Source organism: Rhinatrema bivittatum, chromosome 3, assembly GCF_901001135.1.
Source record: "Rhinatrema bivittatum chromosome 3, aRhiBiv1.1, whole genome shotgun sequence".
Taxonomy (NCBI): Eukaryota; Metazoa; Chordata; class Amphibia; order Gymnophiona; family Rhinatrematidae; genus Rhinatrema; species Rhinatrema bivittatum.
Window position 1 is genome coordinate 411070474 of NC_042617.1, and position 18698 is coordinate 411089171.

General features: G+C 39.6%; 1 protein-coding gene across 1 annotated transcript in view; it reads left to right on the forward strand.

Annotated features, from left to right (window-relative positions):
* The window catches only part of DST (dystonin), a 925809-nt gene that overhangs the window by 248710 nt on the left and 658401 nt on the right, over nucleotides 1-18698 (forward strand). Inside the window, 1 exon segment of the mRNA XM_029595689.1 lies at nucleotides 8813-8902. Coding sequence (XP_029451549.1) covers nucleotides 8813-8902 — 90 coding nt within the window.

Genomic DNA, 18698 nt, shown 5'->3' on the forward strand with positions numbered 1-18698 from the left:
GCATTTCTTGTAAAAAAAATTCTGCTGAGTCATATACTGGGGTATTAAAATACCCAGGTATTTTTTTTTTCTGTGTGGTATAATATGCAGTATTTTCGACCAGGAATAATGGATATGGTCTGGATTTTGTGAACATAGTAGTATAAAATGAAGACCATTATATTTTGTGCTTTCCTTGGTTTTTCACTGATTTTTGAGCCAGATGTGTGACAGCGCCCTCAGGGGACCATAATCATGTTGTGCATGTTTTTTGTTTGACTGTGATCTGCTTTCCAATAAAGTCCATAAGGTATTCTTTTAGCTGGTAGCTTTCATAGCATTGTCTTATGGTACTAATTGATGACTAATTTATTCTTGACCTCGTTTACAGTGGTGATGCATTTATCACTGAGAGTTCTACTTGGCATAAAGTCAAGAAATCAGTCTTTTGTAGAAGAGTAGTAATCATTAATCAAGAATGAAAGCAACTGTAATTGAAGCAGAAGTGAGGTTTAACAAGGGTACCCCTAAATAAATGGCCCATGCCTTGTATTTATTTCAGCCCTGAGATGTCCTGCTTCTCTTTCAGTATGTTTGTGGATTAAAAGTAATATAAATAGAATCACATGGATCCTCCCTTTTTTATATTTAGTTGATGCAGAGATTTGCTAAATGTTAATGTGGTGGGTGGCTCACCAGAATGACGGCTACTGCCTGGAGATAATACCCTTATTCAATAAACATACACACGGTTATTGCGACTCCAACATCGCTCTAAGCTTCAACGGCAAGAGGAAATGTGGAAAAAAGGATTTGCACTCACAAAGCGGGGATTAGCTGGCTTGTTACGGCGGTTACTACCCCAAACCAAATAAGCCTGATACTTCACTTTCAATGCATATCCAGCATAGTTCTCTGCTTCAACGGCAGGGCTGAAGAAAAACAACCAATAAGGGCTGAATAACATAGTCTGAATAAAACAAATAAGCATGGGTGTAGCTTGCTTATTGCGGCGGTTACTGCCCCTAACTAATCAAGCTTGATATTTCACTTAGATGCAGTTCCAATACTGCTCTCTACATTAATGGTGGGGGTGGAAGGGAAATAGAACCAAAAAGCTAAGAGAAACAGATAAGTATGAGAAAAAAATGTGTGAAGCTTGCTGGGCAGACTAGATGGGCCATTTGGTCTTCTTCTGCCGTCATTTCTATATTTCTATGTTTCTATATGTTTTCAGTTTTCTCTATTATATACTTCAGTTATATCATATATTACCTGTTAGCAGAAGAAGAAATCAGATGGAGTCTTGATCTTGAAATTATAACTAACAAACTTTATTACAGAGCGTAAGATAAAACCAGAAAGTATTTGTAGGAACAATTGTATTGGCACTACTGGCCTGATAACAAAGAACTTCCAGATGTTGCTTTTTCATATTACATATTATGAATGCCTGAAGGAGGCAGTCTTTAGTACAATGCAAATTTTAAGAAGGGCATTTGAAATAGGGATGTGCATTCATTTTAAATGAAATAGACAATGCAATGAAATTGTCTATTTTGTTGTTTTTCGGGAGCACCCCGAAACAAAAAAAAATTGGCAAAACTTTGTGGTGCACATTAACTAGATGTTTATGCACATTACGTCCATTAGTGCATATTACCTAGGTTTCTAATTTCAGAGATAGTGTGCCCTAATAGGACTTAGGCTGCACTAACTGGTTGTTGGCGCGCACTATCAAAAAATGTTACCAATAAGTTAAAAAGTGTCAATTGGGGAGCAGTTCGTTAGCTAGAGGTATAGTTCTGCATTCCCATTGGCAGTCTCCTTACTGTCTCTTTAGAAGGAGACAGCCAGTGGGAATGCAGAACCATACCTCTAGCACTAAGCCCAAATTAGGAAAACTGGTTAGTGCACACTAACTCTGAAATGAGGGAAACACAAAATAAATACATTCCGAACCATTATAAAAACGAAATTTGACAGATAACGATCCGAAACGAAAATGACATGAAAAAAAAAATCAGAGCACATCCCTAATTTGAGAGATTGAAATCATTGGCTCAGTGTGCTGTAGCAGTAAAAAAAAGGCAAACAGAATGTTAGGAGTTGTTAGGAAGGGAATGGCAAATAAAACAGTGGATGTCCTAATACCTCTGTATCGCTCCATGGTGAGATCACACCTTGAGTACTGTGTGCAATTCTGGTCACCACATCTCAAAAAAGATATAGTTGCGATGGAGAAGGTACAGAGAAGGGCAACCAAAATGATAAAGGGGATGGAACAGCTCCCCTATGAGGAAAGGCTGAAGAGGTTAGGGCTGTTCAGCTTGGAGATGAGATGGCTGGGGGGGGGGGAATATGATACAGTTCTACAAAATCATGAAAGGACTTGAACAGGTAAATGTGAATCGGTTATTCGCTCTAGCAAGTAGTACATTTAAAACAAATCAGAGAAAATTCTTTTTTGCTCAACGTACAGTTAAGCTCTGGAATTCATTGCCAGAGGATATAGTTAAGGTAGTTATTGTAGCTGGGTTTAAAAAAGGTTTGGATAAGTTCCTGGAGAAGAAGTCCATAATTGCTACTAATCACTGCTTATTACCAGTATTAGTAGCTTGGGATCTTTTTAATGTTTGAGTACGAGCTACATACTTGTGACAGATTGGCTACTGTTGGAAACAGGATACTAGGCTTGATGGATCCTTAGTCTGATTCAATATGGCATAACTAATGTTCTAATGTTTTAATGATATCCAGTATACCCTGGCTTAATAGTGAGGTTCATTCCTGTCCTAAATGTGGAAAAACTGATCCCTTTGGAGAAGATGCTTAATTTACAGGTCAGCTACACAAAAAAATGACTAACATTGCTAGGCAACTCTCACGCTGCTTTCTAGGGCTGCAAGGGTAATGGTTAACCCTTGGTTGTCTGAGTAGAAATAATCTTCTGCTGCTATTTTTTCCAACACCCCTTCACAACATCAGAAGGATTCTTCTCAGAGTTTAAGGTCACTGAAGCAGTCTCTAGATAGTAAGAACATAAGAAGATAAGAACATAAGAAATTGCCATACTGGGTCAGACCAAGGGTCCTTCAAGTCCAGCATCCTATTTCCAACTGTGGCCAATCCAGGCTACAAGTACCCAAAACCAAGTATATCCTATGCTACTGACGCTAGTAATAGCAGTGGTTATTTTCTAAGTCAACTTGATTAATAGCAGGTAATGTACTTCTCCAAGAACTTTTCCAAACCTTTTTTAAACCCAGCTACACTAACTGCACTAACCACATCTCCTGGCAACAAATTCCAGAGTTTAATTGTGCTTTGAGTGAAAAAGATCTTTCTCTGATTACTTTTAAATGTGCTATATGTAACTTCACGGAGTGCCCCCTAGTCCTTCTATTATCTGAAAGAGTAAATAACCAATTCACATTTACCCGTTCTAGACTTCTCATGATTTTAAACACCTCTATCATATCTCCCCTCAGTCGTCTCTTCTCCAAGCTGAAAAGTCCTAACCTCTTTAGTCTTTCCTCATAGGGGAGCTGTTCCATCCCCTTTATCATTTTGGTCACCCTTCTCTGTACCTTCTCCATCGCAACTATATCTTTCTTGAGATGCAGTGACCAGAATTGTACACAGTATTTAAGGTATGGTCTCACCATAGAGCGATACAGAGGCAATATGACATTTTCCATTTTATACACCATTCCCTTTCTAATAATTCCTAACATTCTGTTTGCTTTTTTGACTGCCGCAGGACACTGAGCCGACGATTTCAATGTATTATCCACTATGATGCCTAGATCTCTTTCCTGGGTGGTAGCTCCTAATATGGATCCTAACATCATGTAACTATAGCATGGGTTATTTTTCCCTATATGGATCACCTTGCACCTTTCCACATTAAATTTCATCTGCCATTGGATGCCCAATTTTCCAGTCTCACAAGGTCCTCCTGCAATTTATCACAATCTGCTTGTGATTTAACTACTGTGAATAATTTTGTATCATCTGCACTCTTCAGATTCCTTTCCAGATCATTTAAAATGGATGATTTTAACTAATAGATCTGAAATTTCATTTTTTAGTTCCTTCAGAACCCTGGGGTGCATACCATCCGGTCCAGGTGATTTATTACTCTTCAGTTTGTCAATCAGGCCTACCACATCTTCTAGGTTTACCGTGATATGGTTCAGGCCATCTGAATCATTACCCATGAAAACCTTCTCCGGAACGGGTATCTCCCCAACATACTGTTTAGTAAACACCAAAGCAAAGAAATTGTTTAATCTTTCCGTGATGGCCTTATCTTCTCTAAGTGCCTCTTTAACCCCTTGATCATCCAATGGTCCAACCAAATCACTCACAGGCTTTCTGCTTCAGATATATTTTAAAAAGTTTTTACTGTGAGATTTTGCCTCTATGGCCAACTTCTTTTCAAATTCTCTCTTAGCCTGTCTTATCAATGTCTTATATTTAACTTGCCAACGCTTATGCTTTATCCTATTTTCTTCTGTTATATCCTTCTTCCAATTTTTGAATGAAGATCTTTTGGCTAAAATAGCCTCTTTCACCTCCCCTTTTAACCATGCCGGTAATTGTTTTTGCCTTCCTTCTGTGTTTCTTAATGTGTGGAATACATCTGGACTGTGCTTCTAGGACTGTGGAATACATCTGGACTGTGCTTCTACGCCTCCTGCACACTTTTTACCTTTGTTGCTGCACCTTTCAGTTTTTTTCTATTTCTCTCATTTATCAAAGTTTCCCGTTTGAAAGTTTGGCACTAGAGCCGCGGATTTGCTTACTGATCACTATTGCGAAGCGGCCCCACCACTGTTACCTCTCTCACCAATTCCTGTGCTTCACTGAGAATTAGATCTAAAATTGCTCACTCTGGTGTCAGTTCCTGAACCAATTGCTTCATAAAACTGCCATTTATTCCATCCAGGAAGTTTATCTCTCTAGCATGTCCCGATGTTACATTTATGGAGTCAATACTGGAGTAATTGAAATCTCCCATTATTACCGCACTACCAATTTGGTTAGCTTCCCTAATTTCTCTTAGTATTTCACTGACCATCTCACTATTTTGGACAGGTGGACGGTAGTATACTCCTATCACTATACACTTCCCCAACACATAAGGGATTTCTACCCATAGGGGCGGATTTTAAAACGAGCGCGAATAGCCTACTTTTGTTTGCGCTCCAGGCGCAAACAAAAGTACGCTGGATTTTAGTAGATACGCGCGGAGCCGCGAGTATCCGCTAAAATCCTGGATCGGCGCGCGCAAGGCTATCGATTTCGTATAGCCGGCGCGCGCCGAGCCGCGCAGCCTACCCCCGTTCCCTCCAAGGCCGCTCCGAAATCGGAGCGGCCTCGGAGGGAACTTTCCTTTGCCCTCCCCTCACCTTCCCCTCCCTTCCCCTACCTAACCCACCCGCCCGGCCCTGTCTAAACCCCCCCTTACCTTTGTCGGGGGATTTACGCCTCCCGGAGGGAGGCGTAAATCCCCGCGCATCAGCGGGCCTCCTGCGCGCCGGGACGCGACCTGGGGGCGGGTCCGGAGGGCGCGGCCACGCCCCCGGGCCGCCCCGGGCCGTAGCCAAGCCCCCGGAACGCTCCCGACACGCCCCGAAAACGCCGCGCGGTTCGGGCCCGCCCCCGACACGCCCCCGACACGCCCCCGACACGCCCCCTCCGAAAACCCCGGGACTTACACGAGTCCCGGGGCTCTGCGCGCGCCGGTAGGCCTATGTAAAATAGGCTTCCTGGCGCGCATGGCCCTGCTCGCATAAATCCGCCCGGTTTTGGGCGGATTTACGCGAGCAGGGCTCTGAAAATCCGCCCCATAAAGATTTGATTGTGCATTTAGCTTCATGCAGATCTTTATCCTGTTGGACTCTATGCCATCCCAGACATAAAGCGCCACCATACCTCCCAGATGCTCCTCTCTTTCATTGTGATATAATTTGTACCCCAGTATAGCACTATCCCATTGGTTATCCTCCTTCCACCATGTCTTTGAGATGCAATTAAGTCTATGTCATCATTCACTACTATACACTCTAATTCTCCCATCTTACTTCTTAGACTTCTGGCATTAGCATACAAACATTTCAAGGTTTGTTTTTTGTTTGTGTTTTCATTCTGCTTTTTAATTGATAGGGATAAATTGGAATTTTTTAGCTCATGTGAGTTTTTAGTTACAGGCACTTGGACTACTTTTCTTATTATTGGAACCTCACTGTTTGGATGCCCAAATTCTAATGCATCATTAGTATCCTTTGAAGATATCTCCCTGCGAACCGTGCACTGCTGAGTGACTGTCGGCTTTCCCCTTTGTTCTAGTTTAAAAGCTGCTCTATCTCCTTTTTAAAGGTTAGCGCCATCAGTCTGGTTCCACCCTGGTTACGGTGAAGCCCATCCCTTCAGAAAAGACTCCCCCTTCCCCAAAAGGTTCCCAGTTCCTTACAAAACTGAATTGCCCTTGTCTTCCAGGATAGGAATGAGTTCATGTTTATCAAGTACAGGGTCCAAGAGTACTTGACAGAACCAGATCGCCTCTTGTCAAGCTTGGGCTACTGCAAAATGCTCTGCTTCAGTGAATGAGTGCACCATTCTTGTTTGCTTTTTGCTATCCCATTTAATGGTTCCACGCTTAAAATGAAAACGATGCCCAGTGGTGGACCTCATCTTTTGTGTCATTGGTCCTGTCTGTATCCATGTAGCTGGTTAGCTTTGGGTTCTCAGTTGCTGGCACCTTCTTGTGGATGGTTGTTTTTAGGTGTTGCATCATTCTGGTTGCTACATTGCAATCATGCTGTGATGGTACTGGAATCTTTGGGGTAGATTTTCAAAAAGTATGCGTGCGCATCCATGTGCGAGTGCTACCAGGCACGCACACATGGACACGCGATTTTATAACATGCTCACACTGGCGCGCACATGTTATAAAATGCTGGGTCAGCATGCGCAAGGGGGAGTTATAATTTTGCAAAATCGCACGGCAACACATCGGGTCCTTCCCCAGTTCCCTCCCAGTCCTCTCCAAATAAGGAGCAGACTGGGAGGGAACTTCCTAACCTTCCTGCCCCTATCCTACCCTCCCCCTATCCCTAACCTAACTACCCCTATTTTTTTGTTTTACCTTTTGCTCCTGAAAAGGAGCAGGAGCAAGTTGCGTGCGCCGGAATAGCAACAAATGGCCGCTGAACCGGGTGCCTCTAGTGCCGTTCCGCCCCGCCCCCCCGGACTGCCCCATTTTAAAACCCCGGCACTTACACATGTCCCGGGGTTTACATGCGTGGCCTGGCCCATTTGAAAATTGGCCCGTGCACATAAGGCCCTGCTACACGTGTAAACCCCAGGATTTACGTGTGCCAGGGTTTTAAAACCTACCCCTTTGTGCATAGGATTCCAACAGCTCTTACGATGTCTGGTCTTGTTATTATGGTTATTCCACTTGTTTATATGTATTGGTTATTGCTTGTACTATCCCGTTTTAGGTAGTGTGTTTCCATGTGGATCTATACTTTTTCTTCCCTCATTCTGAAGTGGGTCAGTATTTTGCTGATGTTATTTTACTTCTATCCTCTTTGCCCTTGATTTAGATTTGGAAGTAGTGTTTGACATTTCCTAAGTCCTTACTTTCAAAGTTCTTAGAGAGTCTTTGGATGATGCCTTCCTAATCACCTCCTAAATGTAGGTCCATCTATTATTGTTCTCTTTGAAGTAAAGGCAAGGACCCGCCTTGCTCTTTATGACCTCCTTGTGTGAGGCTTTGGTTGACTTTCTTGTTCCATAAATGCTCTTTTGAAGCTTGCATACTATATTTACCCCCCCCGCCCCGATCTAGGCATCGTATAAGACCCCTGCCATACCTACCTGTCTTGGGGAATGGATGCATCTTTCTTCTTCATTGACCGTTATTAAACTGGCGCTAGATCAGCTAAAGTTAGTGTCATTGCCCAGGAGAGTCTCTGTCCCTGGGCAGAATTTCTCAGGCCCTGGGGTCCCAGACTTGGGAATGGACCAGAGAACCTCTAGTTTGTTGTTTGTTTGTTTGTTTGTTTATTTATTTATTTATTTATTTATTTATTTATTTAAAATCAGTGGTTAGAGGTATGAATGAAACTTAACTTCCACCTCTAACCACAGAAGTTAAAACAGAAGTAAAGTTCACTTATGTTGTTACTTTACTTTTGATTTAGCACAGTTGCGCTCTGCATTTCACTTATTACATTGGAAGAAAAGTAATAAATGTATTGCGGTAAAAATGTATTGCGGTAAAAGTAATAAATGTATTGCGGTAAAAGTAATAAATGTATTGCGGTAAAATAATCTAAATGTCGGCCCTGGTTTTTCCCTGGTCTTATTACATCAGCTCCGTTGTGCAGTTTGAAATACTGTGTCTTCCTGTTTTCAGGTACTGAAGATAAGTAACATGTTGACCATTGTTTCCTCTAAGTTGTGCAGCCATGGAGGGGAGCATCAACATTGTCCATGAGTGGATAGGTATTGCCCATGCATTTCCAGAGCTAGTTCAGTGTCCTGGAGTAAAGCATAGTGGCATCAGCCAGCCAGCTCTTCAAACGAGAATCTCCGCAAGGGTCAACATTGTTTTCGAGGGTAAACCTTGTAATATTACTGTCGTCATCAAATATGAAAATATTGGGCTTCTCAGTTTGAAAATGTGTTACCTTGTTTCTATCACCAATAACTTCTTTACAATGTATTGTGTCAAATAATCAGAGTAACAAAGACCTATTACAAACTCACTGAGAAAAAAAAAAAGAAAGTGAAACACCCTCTTTTTTGTATCTAGGTACGGAAACATGTGAATGACCTCTATGAAGACTTAAGAGATGGACATAACTTAATCTCACTTTTAGAAGTCCTATCTGGAGACACTCTGGTGAGTCCTAATTCTTTTGATTTGATATATTTTTTTCAACCTTTTGGGATTTTTTTTGCGTGGTGAATCACATAGGACGAAAAATATAGCGTTACATAAAGCAGAGCTGCTGAGAAAACCACCCAGGATCCTTTCCAATGTTTTTATTATCTCAGTTGACAGAACCATACATTCTGTCTTTTGCCGGCTTCTCGAGACTGGCTGCTGATGTTCTCCCTGGGCTATGCTCGTAACCAGGAGTCAGACTGCATGTTGATTAGTATTATCATACCAAATTGCAGAACATACACAATTGAAGCGGTCTGGTTGACTTTATTTCAGAATGTTATGGAATAGCTGTGTTTTTCTCTCTGTTTTGGCTTGCAAAAACAGAATACGTAATATTATCTCGCTAAAAACAAATGCCGCCGATGGCATGAAACCTCCGCCCTCTCCAGCCTAAAAATAAAGTAAAAGTGTCCCTGCCTGCTGTGATACATCTAACAAACTCAAGTACCATTCTTTCCTTTACTGTAAGCATTACTTCCTTTGCTTGCTTATGTCTCTTCATTATGTTTTTCATGCCCTCCTTTTCATTTGTGGTCTGTCTTGTGTCTTTGCTGTCCTTTTTTTTTTTTTCCTGTCTGTTATATCATCAGCCGAGGGAACGAGATTTTTTGAAGACCTTACGGTTGGTGAGTTCATCGGAAGCATGCGAGTATGAGCGGCATGAGGATGTGGAGGATGAGGATAAGGGGGTAGGTGTGGACCCCCCGTAATCATACTAACTTGGTATCTGAAGTTTTTGGCGACTGATAACTTTAACTGTTAGTGAATGTTAATATTAGTTGAAAATCTGTTTGCAATAAATGATAATAAAGAACACCCCAGCTTCCTTAAAACACTGATCGGAATGTATCACAGATGTCATAAAATTGCCTTCAAACAGAATTGCCGTGCAACCTGTTCGTTTGTGCTGGGAATGCCTAGCTTTCTTTGTTTTTCCACACCGTAACTTAAATGAATGGGAAATAGAGACATATTTTCATATTCACTAAAAATGGAAAAGGTCCTATTTTCAGAAATAGTCCGCTTCCCCCCACCCCCCCATGATCAGCTTCAAATGCATATTTTGATATTTGGTAACACCGATCACAGTTTATGCTCTGATGGGTTGGGTGTAGCCTGGGATGTGCTGAAAAGGGCCTTGGGAGCTCCTGGGAGCCTCTTGTTAAACAATTTAATGAATGCAAAGAGCAGAGCGGAGTTTCTGAGAGGCCTCCGATAAGAAAATTGCTTGCACATCACTGCTTCTATGAAACCAAGGGCATGCGGATTTTTATACTTGTTTGTTTGTTTAATACATTCCGTACTTCTGTGCAATATGTGCACTGCATTCAAAGTATATGTTTAGGTATTAACTTATTTCCGCAATTCCTATTCCGCTGATCCACAGTCTCAGCCGATTACAGCCAGCATACAGTGTAAAGCTTAACAAAAACCTTCCGCAACACAAAACATAAACATTTCCTTCACATAGCTCCTTTTCCTTCTGGGTGCTTCAAGGGCAAGGGGGTGCTCAGAAATGGCATTTTAATGCATTCTTTTTTTCTTTCTTTGATATTTGTGTATTTGGCACCTGGTGCTGCTGGCAGTTTGTATTAAAAACCGCTGTAAGGAGAGTGACTTGGGCAAGGTCCACTAGTCTGCTCATTTCTGAGCAAATCACCAGCAGGACCCAGAGAGCTGGGTGTGCACATTTAAAAGGAAATCCCTCAAAATTCCTTTTCTGGATGCATAGTGGTTTCTTTCTGCCATTTTTTCATACTGAGGGAAAGGGGGACTCATTTAGATGAAATGGGAATATTCAGGCCGATAGTAAAACTAAAACTGGCTCCTAACTTTAGGCCCCTCAGTTAGGCCTCTAAGGGCCTGATTCACTAAGCATTATTCCCATAGACACAGAATGGGAGAAAAGCCTTAGTGAATCAGGCAGGAAGTTTGGTGCCTATTTTCAGCTGAATTTAAGAGCCTACGTTTTCAGGTGCTTACTTCTGAAAATCACTGCTGTGCTCCTAACTTTGCTTCCCCGTCTCCAGCTCTCCCTCTGCAGCCACCCACTTTTTAGGCCCCTAAATGTCAGTACCTAGTGAAACTAAGAGCTTTAATTTAATCTAACTCCATTTGAAAAATGGCCTCCTTCATTTTTGTTAGCAAGTAGGGCCAAAATCAGCTTTATGTTCTATGTATTTATTTATAAAATTTGTGAATCGCTTTCCAGGTCTTACAATAAGATCTTCCGAAGCGATGTACAATAGAAAATACAAAAACAAATGAAACAACAATGAACTAAAATTAACTATAAAATAAAACAAAAAAAAAATTTAAACACTATACAATAAAAATTAAATCACCCAAAAATATTTTATTTCTGCTTGTCCTAATAATTTATAACTCTGAAAACATCAGCTAGGTCTTCAACTTATGGTAGAACTGCATTAAGTTGGTCTCCTCCCTGTGTTGACAATATGTTTAATCATTTTCCTAAAAGGACCTCCCTTTCCTTTAAAAGGGAAGCTAGGGATCAGTTTTTTGAGGTCCTGTTTTTCGGGGGGGGGGGGGGGGGGGGGGGAGGGGAGGTCAAGTGGTTAATATTCTTTTTTTTAATGTTGTTCCCCTTCCCACTGCTAGTAGTATTTACATTTTGCTAGTGGGAATGATGCTGCCCTTGAAAAAGTAGAAACAGAAAATGATCTTCGGGACTGTCCTTTTCTCCTTGTTTCTATTCAATGAGGTTCTTATACAAAAATAGCACTGCAGTCCGCAATAGCTATAATGTGCACTAATACACCATTAGCACCTGTTGTGTCGATAATGCATGTTATCAGCCCTTCCGACATGCCTTATTTAAGCTACAATGAGCTGGATAATTAGGAAAATTAGTTCATTCTTATGACCACATGATTAAATGGAACACACCCAAATATTCAAACACAAACACATAATGTTTACTGTGAGAAACAACTGCCCCTGAGGATGGTATAGTTTAGTTTTTTTTGAATTGCTGATAGCATTACAGTCTAATTTTAATGCTTGATACTTAATGCAGAGCTGATTTGCATGTGATTACCATGGTGTGTAATAATGGCCCATATTATTGCAGTTTAGTATATCAACCTCTGTGACAGCACTTTTTTTCGGTAGCACAGTATAATATAGTCACAGTTTTGTTATATCCTAACTTCAGGTTCCTTTCCTGGTTTGTGAGGATGACCCGAACAATAGTGCCATTTCTACGGCATTATGGGTAGGGTGACCTCCTACTGGCCCCATTTTTAGCCAAGCTGAAGCTGATCCCAGTCCTGGTGTGATCTTGTTGGGTGCTCAGTCATGTAGGTCTGACTTTACTAAGACATGGCTTCTGAAAGCTGTCCCGGTGATGCTGTAGCCAATCTGGCTTTCTGGATCTCCACAATGAAAACCCAACTGGCTGTGGGGTCACTGTGCTTGCAGTGGGTTAAAACAAGGACTGGACCAGCCTATCCATAATCCTTGTTTTCCCCTCCAGTTGATAACTCTAATAATTATCAAAATTCTAGAGAACCAACTTTGTTTTATGTGTCATTACTTCTGGTAGAGTGTAAGCCAATTTGCAGTAGGAAGACAGGGGAATGATGCAACTGACAGACTTATACACTTAAAAAATAAACTGAGGCCTTAGATATCAGATCCTGGCCCCCCATTTTCCTTAGATAAGGAGTAATATCCTACAAGCTTCTTGGCTGGCAGCAACGACCAGGAAACTGTTTAGCCTGGATGACCCAATTTGTCTTTATCTGTTGTCATCTATAATGTTACTATGAATAGGAAACTCTTTGGAGGATAGCTGTCCTTAACAAAAAATTTGAATTAGATGAAATAGGTCTCTGAACAGGAGGCATCAGCTAAATGCATTTATGAAATGACAGAACTCTCGCTTTGGTCACATTATTCTTCAGTTTTATTTATTTTTGGGTTGATTTTTTTGCATTCCCTTTTTCACTTTACCCTCTTTAACTTGCTCAGTGGATGTTTTGCTTTTTTAATTTTCCAAAATCTGTTATTCTCATGCTGTGGCATTTGTGTAATGCAGCAGATGTTTGGTTAACCACTGAGGACCTGTGTCAGTGGCGCAGAACCTTTTATAAATCAGGCCTCAGAATCCTGTTCAGCAGTTAGCATCCAGCTGCTTATGGATGCCTGAGGCCTGAATTAATCAGTCAGATAGAGCGAGCCTTAACTTTGCTTAAGCTGCAGATACTGTTGCTTAACCCTTACTGTCTGTCATGAAAAGAAAACCATTTATAGTGTTTGGGAGACATGCAGATCCCATATATTGACATTGCTGCAATTCTGGTGTTCTTTTGGACCCTGAACCAAATAATAAATCAGTGTTATCCACTTCCATTCCTCAGGAGCCACAAATGGGTCAGGTTTTCAGGATATTTGTTTGACACAAAATAGAAAATGTGAGCAGCTTTCCTATTTCAGTTTCATGATGTTTTCAAAATGAAACAAAAGAAAAACCAACAAAATGTTGTTGGTTTTACTTTCGTTTCTTCTTGAAAAAAAAAAGTGAAAATCCCCTCTGAAGCTGATTTGAGTTTCACTGGGAATTCACTGGGCTTCCCCCAAACTAGCTGGTGGCCCAGGACCTCCAAACCCTCCCCAACCCAAAAGGTTCTGGGGGTCAGGAACCTTGGGGGCCGTATGTTTATACGGCCATACAAGAAAATGGCGCTGACCAGCGCTGAGAACTAACAAAGCAACAAAGTCCTTAGCACGACTATAATGCCATCAATAGAGGCCAATCAAATCGATGCACTATTACCAATATACCGAGGGATATATATCTTGAATCTTAACTCTACCAGATATTACCTCCTTTATTATTTTTTTGAAATATTTTTCTTTATATGTATATGTTTTTTAAGACTACAGTTGAGTATATATTTTTAAATTCTTTAACTTGCTCTATCAAAGAGAATTGTGAAAAAAAATCTTTAAGGGAAGAGAAGAAAGGTTTCATACAATTTTCTGTATCACTACATCCCGTAGTGTATCCCATATAATCATTAACCAACCTCCTCCAAACTTTTATTAATTTTGTCTATTTTTATCAGCGTGTTATCAACTTTATTTATTCAATGGTTTAAAACAATTCTTCGTATATCTTGACTGTCAGTCATACATTTCTGTGCATCATCTGCACTATTACTCAACTCTCATCAATGTCTTTTCACATGAACCACTCCACAAACGCCAAAGTTATTGATTGTTTAGAAGTTGAAACTCAACTGTTACCACATATAAAATTTATCCCAGACTTATCTTAGTGTGTTTCTTCATCCCAACAAGGCCTTGTTTCAGATCAACCGATCCTTCATCAGGGGATTTTCATGTGCTTCCAGTTCAAACAAGTTCTCATGGCGTTTCTTCAATATAGCTGTCGCATCTTCCCGGTCGCTGAGTTGTAACGCAAACATTAACACCACTGATTGTCAATCATTGTATACAGCATCGGCATACGTTTTCCCAGATAAAATGGACAATTATTGATCAAGTGAAATCATTCATACGTGGTGGTAGCTGCACTGAGTTGCTGAATCGAAGAGAGGCTTATTGGATTTTTACACTCCAGACGCAATCGCCAAGTGGATTAAATGAGGAATTGGAATGGGGCACTTTACTCTAAAATCAGGTTTAAATGGAATGAATGGGTGCTAGATGCCGAGGGGACATGTCGTGTACGTACTGAGAATATCGTGGGGGGAGGGGGGGTGTATCGTGATTGGTGAATTTTGAAGGAATTGGGTAGGATATAAGTAGCCAGCAACAGTGGCGCCAGTTACAACTCAGTGACCGGGAAGATGCGACAGCTATATTGAAGAAATGCCGTGAGAACTTATTTGAACTGGAAGCATATGAAAATCCCCTGATGAAGGATCAGTTGATCTGAAACAAGGCCTTGTTGGGATGAAGAAACACACTAAGATAAGTCTGGGATAAATTTTATATGTGGTAACAGTTGAGTTTCAACTTCTAAACAATCAATAACTTTGGCGTTTGTGGAGCAGTTCATGTGAAAAGACATTGATGAGAGTTGAGTAATAGTGCAGATGACGCACAGAAATGTATGATTGACAGTCAAGATATATGAAGAATTGTTTTAAACCATTGAATAAATAAAGTTGATAACACGCTGATAAAAATAGACAAAATTAATAAAAGGTTGGAGGAGGTTGGTTAATGATTATATGGGATACACTACGGGATGTAGTGATACAGAAAATTGTATGAAACCTTTCTTCTCTTCCCTTAAAAATGTTTTTTCACAATTCTCTTTGATAGAGCAAGTTAAGGAATTTAAAAATATATACTCAACTATATAGTCTTAAAAAACATATACATATAAAGAAAAATATTTCAAAAACATAATAAAGGAGGTGATATCAATAGAGGCCAATCATAATAGACCCTTCTGGTAACAAATTATAGCTTCATTTGCCTTATAATTAATCATAGGCCAACAGACGGATACATCATACTTTTATCTTTTTTTAAATTGCAAGTAAAATACACTTATACTTTAGCTTCTCTTCTGCAGTAACTACAGTCCCCAATATGGAGCTGTGTTTCGTAAACTGCATCAGGGACCGTTTCTTTCACATGATGATTATCATAAGCATGATTCAGTTTCTAAAACGGAAACAAACATATATATAATTAAAAATGTCTTAATTTCAAATAAACTTAACATAAGTTCTCCCGTTAGCATATCTGCAAAAAAATTCCTAAAAATATCTTTCTTTAATAGCTTAGCAGTGTAAAAAAGCAATGTAAAAAAGCACAAGAGTCCAGCCCTTGGTGTGCTCATGAAGGGGCGTGACAAAAGGGCATGCCCCTTTGTGCACCCCTTCGTGCGAGCCTGAACTGCAGCCTGAAACCAAAACAAATCCTCAAAAATCTACAAAAATTCATACAACTTGAAACTCAATAAAATAAAAAGCCTCGAAAATGGAGACATCTTTATCCATTGGAAAAAATACAAAACAAAAAAAATTGCAGATACCTAATGAAAAAACAGAAAAAATCAGAAGAAATTACTGTAATCTGATTTATCCAAAGTCTAACAACAATCTAACTGAAAACCTCCCATTCCTTATACTAACATTTCTACAAATAAATCTACAATCCCTAGCAAAAAAAATTCCACTTATAAATGACATAATAGAAGATCTAAACCCCTCCATATTGTGCATAACTGAAACATGGCTAAAAGACTCTGACAGTGTTCTTCTAAACTAAATTGAATGTCCGAACCATGAAATGTTCCATTTTCCCAGGCCTAAAAGGAAAGGAGGAGACCTCCTAATAATTTGCAAAAAAGAACTTAAACTTAAACCATACAAAATTGAGATAAAGCCGCCACATGAAGTGGCAATACTTAAATCACAAAAAATAAATATTGGTCTAATATACAGCCCACCAGGAACACTCCTAAAAGATTGTTCATCTTTAATTGAAATCTTCACAAAATCATTCCTGTCTCCAGAAACAACCATAATTGCAGGAGACTTCAACCTACATATAGATAACACACCTAAATCCAACTCATGTAAAATATTCCTAGACACAATGAAAGCCATGGGATGGAACCAATTTGTAACTAAACCAACTCACAAAGCATGCCATATTCTTGACCGTATTTTTGCTAATCAAAATAACTGCCAAATCAATCTGTCCCAAAAAATTGTACCATGGTCAGACCGTCAGCTAATCAAAGTGAATATTATAATCCAAACCTTACAAAAAATAAAACTAAATATAATCGAACTATCAAATACAAAAAAAAAGTAGAACCTGAAATTCTAGAAGAACATATCAAACATAAATTTTTGGATTCAGATATAAACAATATTTCATCACCTTTTGATCTCTGGCAAAAAAACATTATCAAAATAGCCTATGATCTATGTCCTGAACAAGAAAAAACCTTCCACAAACAAGAAAAGTATTCAAAACTAAAGAAACCGTGGTACAACAAAGACTTACAATACACCAAACAAACTAAGAAAATATGAGAACCAATGGAGAAAAAAAACGATCAACAGAAAACCTTGCAAAATACAAATTACTAAATACCGGGAACTAAAAAATAAAACAAAAAAGCAATACTATGCTAATCAAATTCATGGACTAATCTACAACTCTAAACTTCTCTATGAAACAGTAAGAAATCTTATCAAAGGTCCAACATGCTCCACTTCAAACAACTATGACTTCACAAAAACCTCATGCAATGATTATGCAAACTATCTTCTGCTTAAAATAAATACTCTCAAGTCACAATTCTCAAATGACCATCAAATAGATAACTCAAACACTCACCCTACCAAACCAAGGGGGTTATTTTCTAAACATTTATCGCATGCGTTAGGGCCTTTTCGTGTGCGATAGGATGCAAATAAGCTGGAGGGGAGGAGTCGGGGAGGGGAGGGGAAGGAGTTGGCCGCGGCACCACTGCCAGTGATAATGTGAGGGACATTATTGCCGGCAGTAGCACAGTGAATAGCACCACCTTTTATGGTGGCGCTATTTGTGCGAAAGGCTGCAGCTGGCTGCGGTGCAGCTGGCGAAATCGCACCGTCATGGTGCGAACGGCTGCGGCCTTTCACAAGCCCACCCGCGCCCCCTTTTTCACTGGATTCAACATTCTGCGAAGAATGATGAATCTAGCCCCAAAATGGACCTCTTTCAAACAATATTAAAATTAGAAGTGATTCAGATAATCAATAAAATGAAACCTGCATCTCACCCTCAAGATCCTATCCCAGCTAATACCCTTAAAAAAGTAACACCATAATCACTCCAATAATCACAACAGTAATAAACCACTCTCTATCACAAGGAATAGTCCCCAAGATGGCAAAACAAGCTACTGTGAAACCAGCACTGAAAAATAAAACCGGAAAATTAGAAGACTGGGACAACTATAGACCAATCTCAAATTTACCTTTCATCTCAAAAGCTTTAGAAAAAGCAGTTTTATCTCAATTAGAAAATCAACTGGATGATAATAATATTCTGTTCCCAAACCAATTTGGATTTAGAAAAACTCATTCAACTGAAACTCTACTCATATCCCTAACAAACAACATACTAAAAGGATTTGATCATAATGAATCTTATTTACTGGTTCTACTACACTTAAAAGCAGCATTTGACACTGTGGACCATTTTCTACTCTGCCAATATCTAAAAAAAATTGGAATTGACAGAAAAGTTCACAAATGGTTCTCCTCCTTTCTTAAGAATAGAACTTTTCAAGTAAAATTAACCAATTATCAGACTTTTTCCCAATAGACACAGGAGTTCCACAAGGCTCAGCACTCTCGGCAACCCTATTCAACATCTACCTCCTACCAATATTCACTCTTTTAGAAAATCTGAACATGAAATTTTTCATGTACACTGATGATAGTCAATTTTACATTCTATTCAATAAAACCTTTGAAAGAACTACAGCAACCTTAACAACATACATGAGATCAATCCAACAATAACTTTCTCTTCTAAAACTTACACTTAACACCAAGAAAACTGAAATAATATGGATAAGAAGAGACGACAAAAATCTCAAACAATCCACTCTCAGCCTTGGAATAGCCAACATTACACCCCCTGATGAAGTCCGTGACCTTGTAATACAAATAGATTAAAACATCAACATGAAAAAACATATAAGTAAAATAATGAAATCTGGGTATTCCAAACT